The sequence below is a fragment of the Eschrichtius robustus genome, chromosome 15 (assembly GCF_028021215.1).
Source record: "Eschrichtius robustus isolate mEscRob2 chromosome 15, mEscRob2.pri, whole genome shotgun sequence".
NCBI classification, from domain to species: Eukaryota; Metazoa; Chordata; class Mammalia; order Artiodactyla; family Eschrichtiidae; genus Eschrichtius; species Eschrichtius robustus.
The window spans coordinates 85,974,173-85,998,457 of NC_090838.1; the positions used below are offsets into that span (position 1 = coordinate 85,974,173).

The following is a 24,285-nucleotide window of genomic DNA, read 5'->3' on the forward strand; positions in this document are numbered from 1 at the left end:
GAAACGTCTGGGCTGTCCGAGACCCCATGGGAAGGAGGCATGTGTTACGTGTCTGTCTGGGTACATTTCCTACCTCTTCCCACCCACCAGGCAGTGACGCCCCAATGACCCTCTTCCTTGCTCCTTCCTCGTTCTGAGTTCCCAGGTCCACACGAAGGGAGGCGTCAATCCACACTTAGTAAACACCATCCACACACGGGGCACGGGCTGAGACGTGAGGAGACCACGGTGGATGAGACACGGGCTCTGCCTTCAGGATATTCAAGTCGGTGGGGACACCGATGGCCAAAAGTCCAAGGCAGGGAATTCCCTGGCGGTCCAGTGGTTAGGACTCCACGCTTTCACTGCCAGGGCCCTGGGTTCAATCCCTGGTCGGGGAACTAAGATCCCACAAGCCACGAGGCGCAGCCAAAAGAAGAAAGAAAAAAAACTCCAAGGCAGTGATTTGGCCCACGAGGGTAGCTACAGGCTGGGGGACTGAGCTGGCCGGGGAGGACTGCAGGGCACTGGGCCGTCTCATAGAATTGTGAATAAAGCAAGAGGAAACAGGCTCAGAGCCAGGAGTTGAGGAGCCCTCGTTAGTACAGTATTCGGGATGTCTGTTTACAGTGCTCGGAAGCCTTTTTTCCCTTGTCTGTCCCGCCTTCCCTCATGGACGTGGACACAGTCCAGACAGGAGCTGTGCCGCTGAGTCAGGAGGGCTCTGAGACCTCGTACGGGCCCTCCCTGAGCCAGGTTTTGTCATCCTAACATGGTCCCTTGTTCTTTTCACTGCCCCAATCAACCTTCTCCATCCCAGACAAGCCCCCAAGGCCATGGACACAGTTGCCAACCCAAAGTGGGTCCTGGGCCCCCTCCTAGCCCTCTCGCCAATTCACAGGGGCCCTGGCCCTTCGGGTTAGGGGAGCACCAGAGGCCGGCCAGCTCCGGTTTCACGTGATCAGCTATAATCGTGTGGACTTTGCCTGAACAGAGAATGTGCAGACTCTAGCTGCCTGCAGAGTGAGCTCTGTGGGGTTCAGAGACTGAAGAAGAGAGCGGGGTAGAGTCAGGGCCCAATCTGCACAGGGGGCAGTGTCTGTGGGCCGGAACCAGAACCAGCCAAGATGAGGGCAACTGGAAGAAACTACTTAGCCACTGGCCAGAGCCGCGAGGTCCTGGAGGAGCGTGTAATGGGAGTGGGCCTGGCAGGAAGGCCCGGTGTGGCCCTGGAAAGGATTCAGGGCCTCCTGAGCAGGCACCTGATCATGGCCCTTTCTTGGGTGGTGGCACCAGCCGTGGAACCATCCGACCCACAGATCTCCCCCGACAGCTGCCCCGACTGCCAAGGGCCGCCAGCCTTAGAACCGGGCTCCCTGCCAACTGCAGTGTGCTTTTTTGTTCCGTCTGTTCCTCTAGCAGGAAAGCCCACCTTCCCTCTAACTCTCCTGCCCCATCCCTACCTGTCTTTGCTCTTACACCGCGACCCGGGCCTAGGGCTCCCTCTGTTCAGCTCTCTTGGCTGGCTTTGCACATTATTGAACCCCTGTGGTTGCAGGATCTATGTCTGCCCATCCCCCTGCCTGGCATGGCCTCCTCCATTCCCCTGGCAAGAAAAGGCCTTTGGGATCTTCTCTCCCACCAGTGTGGGCGCCATGGGGGCCATGAGGAAGGTCAGCTGATTGGACATCAGTCCTCTGCCTCCGCAGCGTCCTCCCTCTTCTCCTGGCAGCGCCGGAGGATCCCTCTTCCACTCTATCCGTGCAGCCCTGGGGTCCACCCGACCTCCAAGACCAGGCCCAGGTCAACTGGTGCATTACCCACCCCCCTACTCCCCTGTCACAGTGGCTGGTTGGGGGGCGGGCAGCCAACCTGATTGCAGCTGATGAGGCCCAGGGAGACCTGTGCTGGGAATGCCGGGGAAGGACGCTGCTCCCTCACTATCTGAAGCTGAGGGGTGAGTCCTGGAGCTGTTGCTGCCATTTTGCCACTATGAGGAGCCATGGGAGTGAAGCCAGTGCAGAAGATGGTCTGATTGAGGGGTGCAGAGAAAGAAAACAAGACTGGGGGCTTAGGGGGAGGGGGTCAGCCCTTGAGCTCAAAATCAAACTGTACCTTAAGCAACCCCCCACTCCCCAGTCTCTAGATTCTTCAGTCATAAGAGTCACTAAGAGGATTCCCCCTCCCCCCGAAGCCAGTTAAAACTGGGTTGACTGGCAGTTTCAGCTGAAAAATTCTCGACTGCTGCGGCCACTAACGTCAGGATGTGGGTGGTGAACGCGCTTTGCAGACTCCAGTGTGCCCTGAAGGAAGGGGGGCCAGGGGCCAGCACGCCCAGCGCTACCTCCCCTGCCTGGCTGTGGACATCTTGCAAGCATTCCCCCCCTGGAGCCCCCCCCCGCCAAGACGGGCACCCAAGATGGGTGGCACAGGGGGAGGGGATTGATCAGTAAGGCTGCTGCACTGAAGGTCATAGGGAAGGAGGTCACGGCGACAGCCGGGGGGGGGGGGCAGTGGGGGAGGTGGGGGTGTGGATGTCTCAGGCCCTGAGCCTGCAGGGCCAAGGGCCAGCTCTCAACGGCACCAGGGTCAAAATCTCTTTGAAACAACTCTGCTGGCTGGCAGTGTAGGGCGCCTCAGGGGGCCTGAGCAACATTCTCCTAGCACCAACAAGACAATTCCTTAAAAGATAACATTCCTTCTCGATCTTGTAAGGGGCCACGATGACGCTTAGGTCTGGACTGTGTAAACTGTCAATAATGTGTCATTTAATGTCCAGCCCTCTGTCTCAAAAAACTGATATAACTATGCCTTGACTTCTAATGAGTGGAACAGTTCTCAGAGCTCTCTGAGATGCTGTTCCCAGGTTATAATCCTCCATTTGGCTCGAATAAAATTTTTCATTTCTTTCTTAGATCGACTAATTTTTTCATTGACATGCATGACGTAGCCGGCAGGATATCAGAGACACCTGCCAGAGGGCACCTGGAGTTTACCCGGAACCAGAACCAGCATGGCCCATTGAGCCCCACCGGCTTCTCGGTACTCCTCAGGTGTTCCGGGGAGTTCTCCTGATATCCGGCTCTCATTGTTTGAGTGATGATCCTGAAAATTTTGAGCTGCTTCGCTTAAGACTTGGAGTCTTAAGGGGCACCCGTGCATTTCTTAGGCAGGACCTAGGGGGTTTGGGTAAGAGGCCCAGGGAAACATAGGTGGCTTTTTGTTAAAATTGGCTTAAATCGGAAAAAAAAAAAGGAGTTGATATATGGTCTGAACAAAACTTTTGCTACTGAAATGAGAGGCTGAATTATTCAGCTCTGAAGAATAAGGGAGACCCAGTCAAACCTTAAGTAAATACTGCTCGTCCGGGCGGCGAGACAGAGGCTGGTAACCTAGCACTCCGAGCACCCCTGACGGTTTTAGGCTGTCACACTGTTACTGAATTAAGTCGTATGGACCCTGTTCGGGCCCTAGCCTGGCCGAGGCTCTCTGCCTCTGCAGGGGAGGGTTCTTTTTCCCTTAGGGTTCAAGTAGGCAAATAACGAAACCGAAGCTGAGATGGACACAGCACAAGCTGCATTCAGTGGCCAAAGACTGGAGAAGCAGGAGCTAAGTTCATAGATCAACTTCTCGACCACCTGGTGAGAGGGGTTTAATTTTAAAAAATAAAGCAAAGGGAGGAAGAATGAGGCTAATGATGGGGAGGCGTATCCATTAGTCTACTGGGGAAGGGGCAGTGATTTTTCCACCCCCTTTTTAGCCTTTTTTGGTCCAGGTGTGTCATTTAATATGCTAAAGTAGTGAAATCAACATGTAATGAGACTCGGGGTGTGTTGGAGGTCAGATTCATCACCATCTTGCTCCCAGCTGGTTCCATCTGGGGTTTGTTTGTTTGTAGCTTCCTTTCTTATCTCTGGACCCTTTAACTTAAAGGTTGACATTAACTCCGGCTAAAGGTGGGGTTGGCAGGTTTGAGCAAAGACCTGGAGCAGCTCTGGCAGCACCAGGGAGAAACCAGGCCATGTAAAAGTGTCCAACTGACCCAAGGGTAACTCCTCAGCACACATGCAATCCACCACACTGTCCTCAGAAAGTTGTTCAGATCGTAACTCATATCTGAATTAGGCTGCAAAATTAATACTGGGAAATTGTGCCTCAAAGGCCAGACAGCTTTCATGCAAACAGCCACCTGTGGGAATACCAGCTGGATTTATATATACTTGCAAGTACTTAATTGGGAACTAAAGGAAATCGGGCCCTAAAATGGCCAAGATGGGGTTCTTTGGGCACTCCAGAACAATTTTGAGTGCACAGTTAAAGCCGGCAGCCTTCTGGATCTGCGCCTGCAGGGTCTACTGGAAACAACAGTGGTAAGTGTTTTTCACTTTTCTAAAATTAGGTTAGCAAGGAAAAATATTTGTAGGGCTAGCCCCTTGGATCCTTTGAAGGGGAGAAACATCTAAATTGCTGAAATTTTAGGGAGCTCTCATCTTAAATTATTGTACCTTTTAAAATTGGCATGCAGAAGCCCCGAAAGGCCTCAAAATTCCAAAATAGCCTCATTGAAAGACTTGTACAGGCTAATCAAAGATTAATGATATAAAAGGTACCTAAAACTCTACTGCTCCCCTCTATCTTCCTTTATTGGAGTACTCAATCTTCTGTCTGAATTGCCTTTCCACTCAGAAGACCCTATTAAATCATTACATTTAGAAATGCAACCACCTGAGGCTGTAGGCAAATCTCTTCAGATCAAAGGCCGAACCAGGGGCCACAGTTAGTTTAAAGAACTTCTTACACCCAGGGAGGATCCACAAAAGTGTTTGTAAATGGATTACCAAAATGAGAGGCCACAGGTCTGAATAAACTGACCATAGCTGAAGTTTAGAGCCTAATAGGAATTTTTTTTGAGGGAGAGGAGGCTTTTCCCTTAAGCTAAATGAGGGAAAGTAAAACATTCCAGCATAGGTGAATGGGTATGTCGGTCCTTTGCTATCATTGAGGAGGCCACCCAATTCTTTGAGGAATTAAAAACAACTATCCTTGTTTTACAAGTCTAGTCTTTACAGGACCAGAGGTCTGGCTCCAGAAATAATCCAAAGCCCACCAATTCTTGTATCACACTGAAGAAAGAAATTCTATAGAAGGTATATGTTTCTAGAGGTTATAAAATACATTCATAAGTGCCAGTCAGGAAATCCTGATATGACAAACAGTTCATAATTACTTCTTGGTTTTCTCTAGAGGTTAAGGTTTTAAGGTTAAGAATTATAACACATGTAATAAAGCTACTAAAATAATCAGGGAAACATTTCAATATGCAAGGAAAATGCGAGGCGTGTTTTCAGTGGAAGGAGAGTATAAAGAATGGAAATGCATTTTGTTCTGAGTTGTTGTTCCTGGGTTATAATCCTCAATTTGGCTCAAATAAAATTTTCCATTTCTTTCTTAGATCAACTGATCGTTTTTTCATTGACAGATGAGTAGGAGTGAGTTAGGTAAAGGGTTGGAAAGGTGGGGAGACAGCCCTGCCCAGAATCAGGGGCTGGGTTGTTGAGGCCAGAGCCCAGATCATGGGCGCCAAAGCGGGTGAAATGGGGAGGGCAGCAGGACCAGGACGGAGACGCAGGCAGGGGGCAAGTTCCCCTGAAGGCTTCGGCCTAGTCCTGAGAACAGCAGGAAGCCACTGATAAGGGTACTGTCACATGAGTGTTTTGAAAATCCCCCTCTGAGTGAAACTGGACACCAGATTGGAGGAGGCCGAGTGGATGCAGGGAACCGTCGAGGGGGCTGATGTGGTCTGTTATCGCTGCAGAGCTGTCGTGGATTATCATTACATCCCATAGTGATTCTGGTTCAAGGTCTCTTGTGCACTTGCAATCAGACAGTGGCTGGGGAAGGGGTCATCTGATAGCTGCAGCGTTCATGGCAAATCAGGGTGGGAAGTCACCACGTCAGACACTAGGACTGTGGAGCCTGTCCATACCCTCTTCTCAGATAACTACTCTCCTTTCGAGAAACAGCTCTGGCTTGCTCTTGGGCTTTGGTAGAGACTGAACACCTAGCCATGGGCTATCAAGTGGCCATGAGGCCTGAGCTTTCCGGAGCAACCAAGGTGTTGTCGGACCCCCTACCCAGAAGGTTGGACGTGCGGCAGCAATCTGTCATCAGTGGAAGCAGTAGAGAAGAGGCTGAGCTCCAGCAGGTGTGAGAGGTACAATTAAGTTATAGGAGAAGGTGGCTCAGGTTCCTTTGAACCAACTCCAGTCACGCTGCCTCCTCTGCCTCAACCCATGACTGAGGCTTCCTGGGATATTCTTTAGGATCAGTTTACTGAGGATGCAAAGACTAAGCACAATTTAAAGATGGGTCTGCATGATATGATGCTGACACCTCCCAAAAGTTATAAGCTGCAGCATGACCATTTCATTCAAGAATGACCCTGAAGGTCAATGGTAAAGAAAAATCCTCCCTGTGGATAGAACTTGGGCAGCCTATTTGATTTTCTGGAGCAGTAGATTAGCAGAAGTTTGAATCTACTGGCCATTGATTCATGATCAGTTGCTAATGGTTTGGCTTCATGGTCAAGGACTTGGATGGAACAGGAATGGAAGATTGGAGAATTAGTCAGGGTTCACCAGAGAATAGAACCAACATACGTACATAGATAGATAGATAGATAGATAGATAGATAGATAGATAGATAGATAGATAGATAATTTTAAGAAACTGGCTTATGTGATAGTGAAGGCTTTGCGTGTCCAAACTCTAATGGGGTAGGTTAGCAGGCTGGAGATTCTGGGAAGAGTTGCAGCTTGAGTTGAAAGGCCATCTGCCAGCAAAATTCCTTTTTTGCTTGGGGGAGGTCAGTCTTTGTTCTATTAAGGCATTCAACTGATTGGGCACGGCCCACCCACATTATGGAGGGCAATGTGCTTCGCTCAGAGCCCACTGATTTAAATGTCAATTTCATCCAAAAGACACCCTCACAGAAACATCCAGAATAATATTTGACCAGATTTCTGGGCACCATGGCCAAGCCAAGTTGACACATAAAGTTAATCATCACAATCAGTAACAAGAAAGTCTGGAGAAGTATGTGGATGGACCTCTCTGAATGGGTACTTACTGTGAAGATAGTGATGTCCATGTGAACGCCCACCAAAAGGCATCCACTGCAGAGGAGAAACTTAGTAATCAGGTGGACAAAATGATGTACTCTACAGATCTTCCTACCCACCCTAGTGCTTGTTCAATGGGCCCATGAACTAAGTGGCCAGGATGGCAGGAATGGAGCCCATGCGTGGTCTCAGCAGCATGGACTTCCCCTTACCAAGGCTGACCTGGCTAATGCCACCGCTAAGTGCCTCATCTGCCAACAGAAGAAACCAGTGTGGGTCCCCGTTATGGCACCATTCCCCCCGGCACCAGCCAGCCCTCTAGGGGCAGGTTGATTACACTGGACCTTCTCCATCATGAAAGGGGCAGAGATTTGCCCTCACAGGACATATGTTAGTAGTGAAGTTTAATGAAAAATACAGCAATAGTAAAGGTTAAGGAAAACAGTAAAGGTTAAGGAAAACCTACAGCAACCAAAAAAGGCAGGATGATTGAGGGCTCAAACCTTTAGGGAATGAAAGTTTAGGTCACTCCTCTAGGTAAAGAACCCTGACCAGCTGAGGTTCTCACTGAGGGTAGGGTAAATACAGAATGTGCAGTGATAGAAGAAAACCATCAATATCATTTATGGCCTCGTGACAAATTTCAGGAGAACTGCAGTAGCTTTGCGTATTTTCTATTTGATTGTTACATTTGGATATGTTACCCATTTGCTTCATCTCTCTCCTTCCCAATTTTACTTTACACACAAGTGTCAGAACTTAATTTTACATTTTAGGCAACAGAATATTCAGGGGGCTGTTACTAGATTTGAAGAGCATTTAATATAGACAGTCAGGACTTCCCTGGTGGCGCAGTGGTTAAGAATCCGCCTGCCAATGCAGGGGACACGGGTTCGAGCCCTGGTCTGTGAAGATCCCACATGCCGCGGAGCAACTAAGCCCGTGCACCACAACTACTGAGCCTGCGCTCTAGAGCCCGCGAGCCACAACTACTGAAGCTGGCATGCCTAGAGCCCGTGCTCCGCAACAAGAGAAGCCAGCACAATGAGAAGCCCGCGCACCACAATGAAGAGTAGCCCCTGCTCACCACAGCTAGAGAAAGCCCGTGCACAGCAACGAAGGCCCAATGCAGCCAAAAATAAAAATAAATAAATAAATAAATTTATAATATAGCCAATGATGGATACGACTCTTGGGAAAGGGTAAGAACTTCTTCATTCCTAAGAAGGTTAGCCTCGCATTTAGAGTTATTTTGTTGCTGTACAGAATCCAAATGTGTGTAAAAGGGTGTACAGGCACACCTTGGAGATATTGTGGGTTTGGTTCCAGACCACTGCAATATAGTAAATATCGTGATAAACTGAGTCACATGGATTTTTTGTTTTCCCAGTACATATAAAAGTTATGTTCCATTATACTGTAGTCTAGTAAGTATGCAATACCATTATGTCTAAAAAAACAATGTACACACGTTAATTAATAAATACTTCCTTTTTATTAACAAGTAGTATTCCATGGTATGGATGTGTCACATTGTGTTTAACCTATCGTAAAACCTTTTGTTTGTCTCCATGTTTTTAGCTATTACAAATAACACTTCTATGAACAATCATGTACAGGGATAAATGCCCAGGAGTACAATTGCTGAGCCATATTATAAGTGATGTTTAGTTTTTTAAGAAACAGCCAAACAATTTTCTAGAGTGGCTATAGCATTTTACATTCCCACCAACAATGTATAAGAGATCCAGTTATCTACATCCTCTCCAGCACTTGGGATTGTCACTATTTTTTGTTTTACCTGTTCTAGTAATCTGCAGTGATATCTCATCCTGGTCTCAATGTGCATGCCTCTAATCTCTAGTGATGATGAACATCTTTTCTTGTGATCACGTGCCATCTGAATAGCTTCTTCAGTGAAACATCTCTTCATGTCATTTACCCATTTTCTAATTAGATTGGTTTTTTCTCTGCTGATTTTTGGTGGTTCTTTATAATATCCTAGATACGAGTTCTTTGTCAGATACGTAGTTTGCAAATCTTTTCTCCCAGTTTGTTGCTTGTTCTTTCATACTCTTAGCATCCTTTTGCAGAGCAGAAGCTTTTAATTTTGATTAAGTCCACTTCATCAATCTTTTTCTTATATTATGTTTTTGGTGAACGTCTGTGAAACTTTCACCAAGATTATTGAACTAGCCTTGCATTCTTGGAATAAAGCCCACTTAGTCATGGCAGAGAATTATTTTTATATACTGCTGAATTATATTTGCTAATGCTTTGTTTCGAATCTATAAGAGATATTGGTCTGTAGTTGTCTTTTTTTTAACACTGTCTTTGTTTTTTGTTACCAGGGTAATACCAGCTTCATAAAATGAATTAAAGCATTGTTCCTACCTCTTCTATTTTCTGGAATAGATTATGTAGAAATTGGTGTTTATTCTTTAAATATTTGGTAGGATTCTCCAGTGAAATCATCTGGGACTGGATAGTACTTTTTCAGGAGTTTTTAAACTACAATTTAAATTTCCTTAATAGATATAGTGTTATTCAAATAATCTGTTTCATATTGGGTGAATTGTGATAGTCTGTATTTCAAGGAATTGGTCCATTTCACTGAGGTTGTCAAATTTATGTGTGTATACTTGTTTATAGTAGCCTCTTAGTATCTTTTTGATGACTTCGGGGTCTATAGTGATATCACCTGTTTCATTACTGATATTGGTAATTTGTGTTTTCTTCTTTTTTCCTTTGTCATTCTTGGTAGAAGTTTGTCGTTTCATTGATTGTTTCAAAGAAACATCTTTTTGTTTCATTGATTTCCTCCACTATATTTCTGGTTTCTATTACATCGATTTTTTTGCTCATTATTATTTCCGTCTTTCTGCTTGCTTTGGGTTTATTTTGCTTTTCTTTTTCTAGGAGCTAAGCTTATTGATTTGAGAATTTTCCTCTTTTCTAAAATCAGAATTTGGAGCTATAAATTTCCTTCTGAGTACTGTCTTAGCTGTGCCCCACAAATTTTGATATGTTACTTTTCATTTTCATTAAGTCAGCCTCCAGGACACCCAGGGAGGAGAGGATCCTTGTTACTGCCCAGCAGGGTGGGAGCTTCAGCTCCCCACATGGCCTCCACTGTGGAGGGTGACCTTGCTACTACCCACCAGGGAGGACAGTTCAGGCTCCCCACTTTCCCTTCTCTGATCCACCCCGCTCACCGCTCTGACATGGGGGAAGGGTTGAGGCACTTCATGACAGCCTGGCAAGGGTGAAGATCTAGGCTCCCTACTCTGCCTTGTTGGTGGGCATGGGACCACATTTTTTTTCTGTGTCGTCTGGCTGGAGTACAGCAGTTATTGTCTACATTTTCTGTTTTGCTAGGCTGTCCCTTTCCTGGTCCTTTGACTCAAGAGGAGGATTTTCTTGGGGCTTTTTGTGTCTGCACCCATTGCCATTCCCAGGCTGCCAGCTTCCAGGACCAAGTCTGGATACATGAGAAAAAAGAACCCAGAGAACTCACTGCTGCATCATCTCACTGGTGTGCAGACCCCAGGCCAGTCTGCCTTCTCATCTCCTTTTCAGAGTCTTATGTTTGTTTCGTAGAGGCTTTTAGCTGTGCTTAGCAGGAGGAATAGAAACAAGTGTTTCTCCATTATTCTGGATACAGAAGTCCTCTGGCTGCTTTTAAGATTTTCTCTTTATCACTAGTATTGAACAACTTGATTATGCTATGCCATGGTGTCGTTTTCCTCATGTGTTTTGTGCTTGGGGGTTGTTGAGATTCTTGGATAGTGGGTTTATAGTTTTCATCAAGTTTAGAAGAGTCTTGGCCATTATTTCTTCAAACATATTTTTTTCTGTTCCCCCTTCCCTCTCCTCTACTTTAGGAATACAATTACACATATATTAAGTGGTTTGGATTTTCCCCACAGCTCACTGATGGTCTTTTCATCATGTTTCAATCATATTTTACTCTATTTCATTTTGGATAGTTCCTAGTGCTATGTTTTCCCTTTTTTAAGAAAAAAAGTTTGCTGGAAACACTTCTTTGGGGGAGGGGACACCACACTTCTCAATTAAGAGAAACATTTTTACAGTCCGGAGGTCTTTTTGTTTTTAATACCTATTATGCCAAGAATTTATAGCAAATGGGTTCCAACAGCTCAGGCTCCTTTCCACGGTTCTCACAGGTGGAGAACCAATGCCTGCATTTCTCTGGGTGGAGCCGCCTGGGTTTCGGTTGAGCCCAAGTACCTTTTGCTCTGGCTGCCTTCTTTTTTCTGATCATTTTCCTTCACATGTTTCAGGAAGCTATCTCAGCTCTTAGAGTGCTTAACATGCTCAATATGTACATTAATTTTCTTGGCAAGACTCTTGCCCTTGTTTGTTTGCAACAATGCTGGCAGCATGTGGGAACACACCATAGACTCTTCCAGTTTTGCCGTGGGAACAGTGGTGGGCTTTTCTTTTTGAGCAGTGCCAATTCCCTTGATGTCAACATCACCTTTCTTGTAGATTCACATGTATGTGGCCAAAGGAACGACTCCATGTCTTCTAAAAGGCCTAGAGAACATTTATCTATCGGGAACCTCTCCTCCTTCCTTTTGTGTTGGTCATTTTGGCAAATTATCAGAAGATAGATGTGCCAGCCCAAAAGCTAGCGCTATGTTTACAAATTCACTAATCTTTTCTTCTGCAGTGTTGAGTCTACCATTAATCCATCTAGTGTATTTTTCATCTCAGATATTGCAGTTTACACCAGTAGAAGTTTGGTTTGGGTCCTTTTTTTTTTTTTTTTTAACTTCCCTGTCTCTACTTTTTCTTTTTTTAAAAAAATATTTATTTATTTTTTTGGCTGCGCCAGGTCTTATTTGCACGTGCAGGATCTTCGTTGAGGCATGCAGGATCTTTAGTTGTGGCATGTGGGCTCTTAGTTGCGGCATGCGGGATCTAGTTCCCTGACCGGGGATCGAACCTGGGTCCCCTGCATTGGGAGCATGGAGTTTTAACCACTGGACCACCGGGGAAGTCCCTCTACTTAACATTTGAACACACGGAGTACAGTTATAAAAAACTGTTATAATGTCCTTGTCGGTTAATCCTAACATCTGTCAGTTCTGAGTTGGATTAAATTGCTTTACTATTCTGAGTCATGTTTTCCTGCTTCTTTCCAAGCTGGGTAATCTTTGATTAGATATCAGATCTCGTGAAGTTTACCTTGTTGGATGCTAGATATATTTTTTAAATTTTCTATAAACATGATTGAGCTTGGTCTGTGATGTACTTAAGTTACTTGGAGACAAGTTTGATCCTTTTGTGTCTTGATTTTACGATTTGTCATGCAGGACTGGAGCATTGTTTAGTCTAGGGTTCATTATTCCCCATTACGGAGGCAAGATTTTTATGAGTACTCTACTCAATGTTCCACGAATTCTGTGTCTTTCCAGTCAGACTAGTGGGAAGAGGCACTGTTCCTGGCCCTGTCAATCTCTTAACACTGTTCCCTCTAATTCTTTCTGATGAATCTTTCCCTGGTCTCAGGTCGTTGCCTCACAGGCATGCACTGCTCAGCACTCTGCTGGATACTCGAGGGGGAACATCTGCAGATCTGTGTTCCCTTTCTGCCCAGGTCTCCTGTCTAGTACTCTGTCCTGTAAACTCTAGCTTCCTTGGTCTCACCAGGCCCTCAGCTCCATTGCTGCAACTTATGGGGAATGCTGGCTTCACCTCAGTTCCCCCTCTCTGTGCCGTGGGAGAGGAAACTCTCTCAAAGCATTAATCTGGGGAACCGCAGGGCTTGTCTCATTTGTTTCATGTCTGAGATCCCTGTTCTTCATTGCCTGAGGTCCGATTTCTTGAAAACCATTGTTTTGCATATGTCGTATGAGTTTTTTGGTTGTTTCACGAAGGAGGGTAAATCCTATCCATTACTCCACCTTGTCCAGGACGGAAGTCCTCTCTCCTTGGCGTTTAGAAAGCATAGTTCCCAGACCTCTGCCTAAGTTATGTGTTCCTCTCACTGTGTTTCCCTTCAATCTCTCTGGCTGATCCTTACAGATCTCCTGACTGGGGGTTACGCCAGGCTCTCTTTAGCACGTTCCCTTGATGACTCTCACACCCCAGGTTCCATTTATGTCTCTATGCTGACCTCTATCTTCAAGCCAGACAAGAGCCGAAGCTCCAGATCCGTGTCTCCAACGGCCCACCCTGCAGAGTCCCCTTGAATGTCCCATGGGCACACTAAACACAACCCATCCAACACTAAGCTCACCATCCTCCCCCCAGACTTGCTGCCTCTCCAGAACCCGTCTCCATGAATGGCACTGCCATCTACCAGGCCAGAGACCTACGAGTCGGCCTTGCACCTCCTTCCACCTTACTCCCACCTCCTGTCATCACTGAGGGCCATCAGTTCTGCCTTCTAAACATCTCTGGACTTTCACCATCTCTGCCGCACACCAAGCCACCACTGCTCTCAGCTGCACCACTCTTAACCCAGACACCTTTCCTTGAGCAAAACTTCTCAAGTGCAAGTCTAACCACGGCACCTCCCCCCACCCCCCCCCGGCCCGGTGAGGACCTTCCAGTGGCCTCCTGTGTGCTTAGATAAGGCTCAAACTCCTTTCTGGGGCAAATAAAGCCCTTGATGATCTGCTCCTTGATTAAGTCTTGGGCTTCTTGCCCAGAGCCCCTCGTATGTCTTTATGCCTGGAGAGCTGGATTGTAACTGTTTAATTAAACCACCTCTCCACTAGAATGCCTGTTTTCTAACGATGGAGGTTATGCCTCCTACTACCCTGCGCACAGTTCCATATAGTGCATAAGAAGACAGGGCTGTAAAAGGCTGTAATTTTGCTTAAGAATGCCATCTTAAGCAAAATACTTCCGGCCGCAGGTTCCCCATATGTAAAATCGGTGCAATCACCACTCCTCTCTTCACTGATTTGGCACAATCAGTAGACAAAAAGAGCTGTCTTTGTCAACCAGCGCGCCAGAATTTGGTCTCCACGCATTTCGCTCAACCATCAGAGCAGGGCCTGGCCCAGATGCTGGGCCCGACGCGGGCGAGGCCAGCGAGGCGCCCAGGGCGCAAAATGTCAAGAAGCACCCCCTTTCGGGTTCATGCAAGCGCACGCCGCCCCGAGAGCGAGTGCCTTCGAGCATGTGGCGTCCGGGGTATCCGCCTGGCTTCGCCGGCGTCAGGTCGGCACCCACAGGCCTACTGGAACGCGAGAGAGACTACCCACCCTCGGGCGCTGGGCCCACCCCCTCGGCAACTTGGCTTCCGGCACCGAACTAGACACCCTGCTATTGGCCGTTGTCCCGTGACGTCACCAGGGAGCGCCCGCCTCTGCTGACGCCTTATTTACAGGAGCCGCGCGGCGTCCCCCGCCGCATCGTTAGAAGTTCTGGCTGGTTGCGGTCTCTGGGGCGTTGTACCTGCGCTCAGGCGCCCGGTGACCTTGGCCTCGGGCCCACGAGTCTTATCCCGACAGCACAGGGCGCCAGGTAGGTTAGGTTTAGGCCAGACGGCGGGGTGCACCGGGCCTCAGCTTTCCTCCGGGCCTCCCGCTGAGGGCAGGACTGGACTCTGGTGCCCGGCCGCTCCGACCACACGGACTGGGCGGGCGGGCCCTCTTGGGCGCCCACCGAGTGCAGGGGACGGAGCTGGGCATACAGGGAAAGTGGGGGACTGGCACAGGGGCCCAGGCGAGTGGATGGTGGGACGCGGTCCCAGGTGCAAACCTTTGTCTCGCCTGCGCCTTTGCCGCTCAATGTCCCTGCCTCTTTGCTTAGGGACCCTTTTCCAGAGTTGGGTTGAGCTCAGGCTCTGCGGCACAGTGGTTCCCGCAGGAGCAGCGGGGCCACTTTCAGGTACCTCGGCAGGTGACTTCACCTCCTTCAGCCTTAGTGCCCCTTCTGTAAAATGAGGCGCTCAGCCTGAGGGGATTGCTAGAGGGCGGAATGAGAACCTGCAAGGACCTGACATGTGGGAAGGGCAGTGGGGCCTGCGGTTCTCTGGGAGAGCAGGTGACCAGCCTTATCCCTGAGGCAGTAGCCAGCAGGAGATCAAGTTTTCAGGGCATGCAGGGTGTCGCTGGGCCTCCAGAAGATTTCCTGTTGGAGGGTCCTACTTCTCACCACCACCTCTGGGCTAAAGTGTCCAACTCCCCAAATCCCTAGGACACTTTAGCCCAAACCAAGAACTTAAGTGTCACCTGGACTTGGATTCAAGTCCCAGTTCTTTCCTGTCCTTGGGAACTTGGGCAAATCCCTTAACCTCTTCGAGCCTTAGTTTTTTCATCTGTGAAATGGGACCAACAGTCCCTACCGTCCACAGTGGTCAAGAGAATTAAATCAGCCATTGTAGGTAAAACAAAGTAAGACCTGGCATGCAGTGGGATAATAATCTTAGTGTGTGGAGTATATGAGTGCATACACTTTAGCTTGAACAGCCCCTGACAGTGGCATGGTTGGTGCTTGTGTAAGACAGGAGGGTGGGAGGTTCAAAACTCCTGGTTTTCTGGTTAAACTCATCGGCCAGCACAGCGATCAGATCAGTGACCTGGATCTAATGAGTGTTTAACTGAACGAGGCAGATGGAATCATCAGAGAACCAGGAGTCTGGGATGACCTCCACGTGCTTGAGCATAAAGGATTACTTTTATTTTTTATTTTATTTATTTATTTTTGGCTGCGTTGGGTCTTCGTTGCTGCACCCTGGCTTTCTCTAGTTGTGGCAAGCGGGGGCTTCTCGTTGCGGTGGCTTCTCTTGTTGCGGAGCACAGGCTCTAGGCACGCGGGCTTCAGTAGTTGTGGCACGTGGGCTCAAGTAGTTGTGGCCCGCAGGCCCTAGAGCGCAGGCTCAGCAGTTGTGGCGCACAGGCTTAGTTGCTCCGCGGCATGTGGGACCTTCCCGGACCAGGACTCGAACCCGTGTCCCCTGCATTGGCAGGCGGATTCTTAACCGCTGCGCCACCAGGGAATCCCTAAAGGGCTACTTTTAAAGGCAAGGAACCATGAAGAGGAGGGACTGTTGGGGTGGGGGCCAGACTCAGAAACAAAAGAAGAGAATGGGGTTTGTCTTGGCGTGGAGCCTAGAACTCAAAATGGGACCTGAGCCTTGTTGATACTTTCTAAGTGATTTGAGGAGCGAAGGCACAGCCACCCCTCCTGAGCCTGACAATCACCAAGCTTTCCCAAGTAGTGAAAAGTCAAGCCCCTGCTTCTGGCATTTGATCATTGAACAGAGAGTAGCTGAGAGCTTTCTGTGTGGCAGGCACAGTGCAAGGCACTATGGACTCAGCAGTGAAAGAGACAGCTGTGGCCCCAGAACCCAGAGGGGAGACAGCCCTGTGATGCCTGTCAGGTGTAGACCCTGCCCTCTGTCTGCAGCCTCTTTCCTAGGGCAGCCTGTACTCCAGCACAGGAGCCACTAAATAATTACTGCCTGGAGAGGCAAGCGGGGGCTGCTCCTAAAAGGCTGCGACAGCCTGGAAGGGGTTCTGGCTCGGTCATGTGAGCAGTGGAAAGCATTTTAAGTAGGAGGGTAACAGGATCAAATTGGCATTTAAAAAACTACCTGTGGCAGCTGTGAAGCCAGTTTCACCTGTGATCTCTTGCTCATGCTGGGCCCCACTCTTAACTGATTCCTAGCCCTGCTCACCTTAGCCCAGCCCACACTTCCTCAAGAAACTAGACAAAGACAGGGCCCTTGATCTACACAGCAGCAGTCCCAATTGCAGAATCCTACTTAACGGCATCCGTTGTTAACATCAGTCTCCCCTGTAGGTAGGATGGCATGGCTGAGTGTGTCTGACCTACATTGTTTGCCCGGTGCCCCAGTGGTGCCAGCTACAGCCTAAGCTTTCAGAAAGCACTGGTTGACAGAAGGCTGGAATCCCTGGGACCTAGCTCAGTGGCTGGCGTGAAGTAGTTGCTTCGCTAGAAATGTTTCATTTGAAACACGTGAAATAAGTTAAAACCTGGACCACTTCCCATGTGGTGAGCCAAGAATGGCTCATGGGGCAAAAGGACTTGGGCTGCAGCTTGAGGAGCTTTGGGAACCCCAGTGATGGTTTCGGACTCTCTCCGTCCCCTAGGACCCACTTTTTTCTCCATAGGCTCCGATGCTGGTCTCTGGTAGAAGAAGGTGGCTCACGGCTCTGCTGCAGGCTCAGCATTGGCCCTTTCAACCCTCCAGAGACATGAGATTGGTGCAGTTCCGGGCACCCCACCTGACGGGACCTCATCTGGGCCTGGAGTCAGGGAATGGTGGAGGTGTCATCAACCTCAGCGCCTTTGACCCCACACTGCCCAAGACGATGATAGAGTTCCTGGGGCAGGGAGAGGCCGCTCTCTCAGTGGCAAAGAGGTAAATCAGCAGGCAGCAGTGCCCTGCCGCAGCTACCCCGTTCCCCCTCCCTCCTCCCACCCGCCTCCTCTTTTGCAACCCAGCCTTCGTTTCTCACCTGTTCTCTTAGTGAAGAGCCTTAGAAATCTTTTTATGACAACATCCTCAGTTTACAGAGGGGGAAACCGAGGCCCAGGGAGGATGATTGACTATCCCAAGGCCACACACTTGGTGGTGGAGCCAGAATTCTACTTTGTCACACTGCCTTCCCTGGGGCACTAAGTTCCTGCTTGCCTGAGGGGCTGGAACCTGGGTTCCTAAGAAGCATCTTGGGAAGCTCATTAGGAGAGAGGACTGCAGGAGGTTCTTAAAGATGGTTCTTGGGTTTGGGCTAGGTTAGCTGGGGCCTCCCTGAAGCCAGGAGTCCTGTGGAATCTGGTCTGAAGGTGTTGATGAACAGTAAATTAAAAACCGCTTTGAGGGGACTTCCCTAGTGGTCCGGTGGTTAAGACTCCGCGCTTCCACTGCAGGGGGCGAGGGTTTGGTCCCTGGTCGGGAACTAAGAGCCCGCATGCCGCGTGGTGTGGCAAAAAAAACCCAAAAACAAAAAACCACTTTGAGGTGTCATTTTCACCTATTTAACTGACAAAAAATACAGATGTTTGACAACATACAGTGTTGGTAACAGTATTTTCCCCCTACTTTCATATTCTCGCAAGATGAGAAACTACTTCTGTGTCCCTCATTAGAGAATTGGGTGTATCTCTACTGTGCAGTAATATGCAGCCATACGAAAATGAGGAAGCTGTATACTGTTATGGTGAGATCTCTAAAATATATATATTTTTAAAAGGTATATATAATTGTGCTATCATTTGCATAAAAAAAGATGGGAGAAGAGTATGCAAAGAGTGGCTGTGAAGAGCTACGTAGGACACAGTGGTTTTCTCCAGGGCTAGAGCAGGGTGACTAGGAGAAGGTGTAGAAGAGAGACCTTTCCGTTATTCCCATTTGCTCCTTCTGAATTCTCTTACATGGGCATGTATCACCTAATGGGGGAGAGGAAATCAACACTGGATAAATACAAACAGCGCTCTGATGTCAAAGGACAGTAACTGCGCTTGATTTTCCTGCTGACTCCGATGGTTGATCTAGGAAATACATTTTAAAAACTTGTAGCTGCTGCAGGATCTCCCCAGAGTGCCCCTCTCTCCTGCTCTGGTCTCTGCAGAGCCCTGGCTGCCCAGTTGCCAGTCCTTCCACGGTCAGAAGTGACATTCCTGGCCCCAGTTACACGGCCAGACAAGGTGGTGTGCGTGGGCATGAACTACGTGGACCACTGCAAAGAGCAGAACGTGCCCGTGCCCAAGGAGCCCATCATCTTCAGCAAGTTTGCCAGCTCCATCGTGGGGCCCTACGACGAGGTCGTCCTCCCTCCCGAGAGCCAGGTTGGTGCCTCCCCACTGTCCCCCCGAGTCGCTGGGGCCCATCACACAGGTGCTCAGCCTCCAGCCTAAAGGAACCACCTGTTGCTCAGTAGTGCATTAAACAGAAACTCCAGGGGATTATACAGTAATAAGACTGCTCTCGGGGGTGAGGGGGGGAGAAGTTAATTTATATCTTTTCCTGATTACAAAAGTAATATACTTGCATTATAGAAAATTAATAAAATACAGATAAACATAAAGAAAAGTCACCCATGTTCCCACTGCCCAGGGCTTGCAACATTTATGTTTTGCTGTATATCTTCCCAGTGTTTTTCTGTTCCTGTTTCTATTTATACTGTACATATGCCTACCATTTACTTAACGTCTCCAGCAAGAACATTTTTCATGCCATTAAATATTCTCCCCTGACATTTTTTAGGTTACTGCTTAGTTTTCTATTGTATCAGTGGCCATAATTTATTCAGTAGTCCTCATATTGCTAGATAGGTTGTTTCCAGTTTTTAGCTTTTTAAAATAGTGTTGCAGTGAACCTCCTTATGGAAAAGACTTTGCACATCCATGAATGTGTGATTATTTCCTTTGAATAAACTCTTAGAATTTGAATGTCTTTGTCAGAGTGTAGGCAGGGTTTCAAAAATCAGCCAAAGTGACCTTAAGAAAAGTTGCAAAAGCAATTTATATGTCTACCAGTAGTGTATGTACCCTTACTAATACTTTCAAATTTTTAGTTTAGGAATATTTTGGAAATTACAGGAAAGTTGAAAAGAAGTACAGTGACTACCCACAGACTCTTCCCCTGGATTCACTGTTAACATTCTGCTGTATTTGCTTTTCCTCTTCCTCCCCCTGTCCCTCTTCCTCTCCTTCCCTCGTGTCCCACAGGCACACACACACTTTTTTTGGAGGGGGAGTGGGAAGAACCTTTGAAAGTAAGTTATAGACATTAAGACAGTTCACTCATAGAAACTTCAACATGCATCTCCTAAGAATAAGGACAATGGTCCTACATGACCATAATACCATTATCACAACTAAGAAAGTTAACATGAGTAATATCTAATATGCAGTCCAATTGGGAATATTCCCAATTGCCCCCAAAGATGACTTTTAATTTGGGTCCTGTTTTGTTTTCTGGTTTTGGTCCAAGATCAGTCAAGGTCATACATTGTATTTGGTTATGTCTCTTTAGTGCCTTTTATCTAGAACAGGGATCCACAGACTTTTTCTCAAAGGGCCAGTTAGTAAGTATTAGGCTTTGAGTGCCAAATAGTGTCTTTTGCAACAGTTCAGCTACGCCATTGTGAAGTATGAAAGCTGCATAGCTGGTACGTGAATGAATGAATATGGCTGTGTTCCAGGAAAATTTTGTCTACAGTAACAGACAGCAAACAAGCAATGATTTGGTCTGTGGGCCATAGCTTGCCGGCCCCTGATCTCAAGCAATTTTTCCCCCTGCCCTTTTTTATCTTTAATGACGCTTTTTGAAGAAACCAGGCAAGTTGTCTCATAGCATGTCTCACACTCTGGATTTGTCTGGTTGGTTCCTCATGATTAGATTCAGGTTAAACATTTTTGTCAAGTTCTACACAGGTGTCTTAACCTGTTCAGGCTGCTATTACAAAATACCACAGAATGGATGGCTTATACACAAGGCATTTAATTCTCACAGTTTTGGAGTCAAGGAAGTCCAAGATCAAGGTGCCAACAGATTTGGTGCCTGGTGAGGGCCCACTTCCTGGTCCATAGACGACTGTCTGTTCACTATGTCCTCACGTGGTAGAAGGGAGCTCTCTGGGATCTCTTTTTATAAGGGCACTGATCCTCTTCATGGAGGCTCTGCCTTCATGACCTAATCACCTCTCAAAGGTCTCACCTCCTAATACCATCACCTTGGGGGTTAGGTTTCAGTATATGAATTGGGGGGTGGGGGGGTGGGACACAAACATTCAGTCTGTAGCAACAGGTGTGTACTTGTATTGCATCCCACTGGGAGACTCTTGTTGGGCCCTGAAGTTTGATCCCTTAGTTTACTTGATGCTCATGTGACCTCTCCATTGTAAAGGTACATTTCACTGTGGTAATTAGTAAACAATCTGCAGGGTAGACATTGAAACCATGTGACTATCTTATTGCCTCACAATTTTTCATCCAGGGATCATCTGGTCATCCTTACCTGAATCCATTATTGCAGTAAGGGTTAGAAAAAGGTGATTTTTTCTGTCTGTCTACTTTCATTAGCTGGTACTCTGAAGAAACACTGCTTCCCTCCTTTTTTTTTTTTTTTTTTTTTCTTTTTTTAACCCATGTCCCTTTAGTATCACTGTAAATTCCTGATTTTTAGTTTTATTCAATATGTCATAGTCTATCATTTACATTCTTTTTGATACTCAAAAGGTCTCAATTTGGCCAGTGAGGGCCTTCAAGATGGCCCCCATCTATATCACTTTCTGAGTACTTCCTTGCTATGGCCAAGCTATTACAGGCTCATCTTGTACTCTCTGTCTCAGACTTGGAATTAGCCATTTCCCCAAGGAACCCAGCTCTTTTTTGTGTTTCTGGTTGTTACTGTTAGAAAGAGCAGTCAGTTTGAAAGGCTAAATTGTTATCTATTTTATAGGGCACTTTGTGGTTTACGGAAAGGGCCGAGCATGTTTTCCTTTTTGTGGCCATGTATATGTATTCCTTTTTGTGAATTGCTTATTCAAGCCTTTGGCCCACATTTATTTTGGCATGTTGATCTTTTTCTCGTTATTATTTGAGTTAGTGCGTTAGAGCATTTAGAGTAGTGCCTGGCACACAGTAGGGTTAGCTGATGTTACCTGGTATTCATCCTTTTCTGGAAGTATCAAGAGTGACTCTTAAACTCCCTACCCGGACAAACGCTGCTCTTCTGCAGCCGCTCGGAGAGCTCTGCCTGCCTCTCGGGGTGCTGCCTGCCACTGCCCAGTTGATGGGTCTGCACGTGATACCTCCCCTGCTGTTCACTCCACTCTGGCTCGAGGTCTTACAGATGGGGGCCAGTAGCCAACCCCACCGTTAAGAGGCCCTGGCCCTGAGGCGGTGTGTAGCCCCTCGGCAGAGGAGCGGGGCCCAGAGCAGGCAGCTCACTGCTCGTTTCCTGCTCTGCAGGAGGTGGACTGGGAGGTGGAGCTGGCCGTGGTCGTTGGAAAGAAGGGCAAGCACATCAAGGTGAGGTGGGAAGGGCAGTGCCGTCTGTCCCCGGCATTGGGAGGTGGTTGGCATCTACCTGCTCCTGACCCTGCCTTGCCTCTCATCCACCACCTCTGGCCACTAACATGGGACCAAGGCTTTGAGATCCTTTGTTACAGGGGTTGGTGTCATGATTTAACCTCCAATCTGGCCAAACCCCCTGCCCCCCATAGGCCACAGATGCCATGGCCCATGTGGCTGGCTTCACTGTGGCACATGACGTGAGTGCTCGTGACTGGCAAATGAGACGCAATGGAAAGCAGTGGCTGCTGGGAAAAACCTTTGACACCTTCTGCCCCCTGGGCCCTGCCTTGGTGACCAAGGACAGTGTAGCAGGTAGGTCTCTGACAGCCTACTTGGTGACTCCTCTTGCTCTTAGATACATCAGTGAAGAGAAAGCAGCTTTCCAGGAAATGGGAGTGAGGGGTTTGGCTCCACGTGGGCCCCCTATCCCCAGCTGCCCTTTCGTTGGTTGCTTATATTAGAGCAAATCTCTCAACGTGGGCCATGAGCTCTCCAGTGGGCCTCACCCTGTCCCCTCACCCCATGGAGAGCCACAGTTGCAGAGGTGGTGAATCTGCATTCATGAAGTGAATGATGAAGCACAGTGCTCTCAGGATGGGTGGGTCAGGCTTCCTCCAGCTGCCACCATCTGGGAGAGTCTTGAAGTTGGAAAGAAGCAGAGCTGGCCTTTGAGCATCACAGAGAACGGCTGTTCCAGAGCCCCCTGCACCTTCACCGTGCCCTTGCTGCTTGTAGCTGCTGCTGCCTGCCTACACAGTGGCTGGGTGAGGTCCTGTGAGAGCCAGGAAGAGAGACGGTGCTTAAGAGGGCAGAGCACAGCCATCTGGGCAGGGCCGTGTCCATGCAGTTCAGCCTCACGCCACCCCGTGCAGTCAGTCATCAGAGAAGTTAAATGGTGATCCCTGGGGGGGCGGGGGGTGTTTGTGAATGTATAAAACACCGAAAAGTTAAAAGTACTGTCTACTCGGGACAGTATTACAGGTAAGCCTTCAGGTGCGGGAGTCTTCACTACTCCTGCTTGTGCTGTTACCCTGTTGCTTTATAGATGCCAAGTCAGCCTCTGCTGTGGGTAGACATCTGTTTCTTAAGGCAGAAACAGCCATTTTTCTCTCCCCCTTGAGAGTCTGGAACATCCCCTCCTAAACCCACCCAAGGGACCACTGGCAGGCACTCTGCTCTGTGGTGGATACAGGGAGGCCTGCGGAGGCCAGTGTCCACACACAGTCCCAGGGCAGGGAGCGCCAGGAGCAAGCACAGGGAGCCCAGCAGACAGCCCTCTCACCTGGCGAGTCACAAGGCCTCCCTGTGCTTTCATTTTCCAGCTGATTATTGGGAGGGGTTTGAGGGAAAGAAGGGAGAACCCCAAAGTGTTGTTTTTGCATTTCAGATCCACACAACTTAAAGATCTGCTGCCGAGTGAACGGGGAGGTGGTCCAGAGTAGCAACACCAACCAGATGGTGTTTAAGACAGAAGAGCTAATAGCCTGGGTCTCCCAGTAAGTGGGGTGGAGCCCTGCCCCCAAACACCCACCTGGAGGCTAAACCGAGCGCTCCATGGCAGGCTGTAGCCACCTCGGCCCCTGGTCTCACCTGGCCCTTTTGCCCTAGGTTCGTCACTCTTTTCCCAGGGGACGTCATCCTGACTGGGACCCCCCCAGGTGTTGGTGTATTCAGAAAACCTCCTGTCTTTCTCAAGGTAGGTTGGCTAAATGAGGAAAGGAAGAAGGCCTGGCAGGGTGGGCTCAGACTTGAGAAATCCAGGCCTGTGTATGTGCCACACCAAAGGACTGACAGCCTCACGGCCCACTCTGTTGCAGAAGGGCGACGAAGTCCAGTGTGAGATCGAAGAACTAGGTGTCATCGTCAACAAGGTGGTGTGACGGCCTCTACCGCGGGCCGCAGACTTACGACGAGGTGGGGGCATCCATTCCCACTGAGCCCAGCACGGGGAGAGGCCCAGTGCCAGCCCCTCTGAGTAGCTCCCCTTCCAGGTAGATGGGGAGGAGATGGTGCTCTCCTCCTCAATAAACTTCTTTTTGGTTTCCTTTAGGATTTGTTTCAAGGAGTGAGAGAGATAGGGCATTCTCACACAGTGGGGAAGGAAAGAGCAAATACACACAATCACACCAAAAAGACAGACACTGCTGAGCTT

General features: G+C 48.3%; 1 protein-coding gene across 2 annotated transcripts; it reads left to right on the top strand.

The window, feature by feature from the left end:
• The first annotated feature begins 14,446 nt into the window (after positions 1 to 14,446).
• On the top strand, positions 14,447 to 24,182 carry LOC137778022 (oxaloacetate tautomerase FAHD2A, mitochondrial). 2 transcript variants are annotated; one of them, XM_068565032.1, is made up of 8 exons: positions 14,447 to 14,606; positions 17,201 to 17,472; positions 18,683 to 18,899; positions 22,029 to 22,088; positions 22,283 to 22,445; positions 23,521 to 23,629; positions 23,742 to 23,829; positions 23,951 to 24,182. In XM_068565032.1, the coding sequence occupies exons 2-8, from the start codon at positions 17,228 to 17,230 to the stop codon at positions 24,011 to 24,013; spliced, it is 945 nt and encodes a 314-aa protein (XP_068421133.1). In that variant the 5' UTR covers positions 14,447 to 14,606; positions 17,201 to 17,227; the 3' UTR covers positions 24,014 to 24,182. The 2 variants fall into 2 exon arrangements, with proteins under 2 accessions (XP_068421133.1, XP_068421132.1); XM_068565031.1 differs by having other exon boundaries at positions 17,222 to 17,472.
• Positions 24,183 to 24,285: the final 103 nt, after the last annotated feature.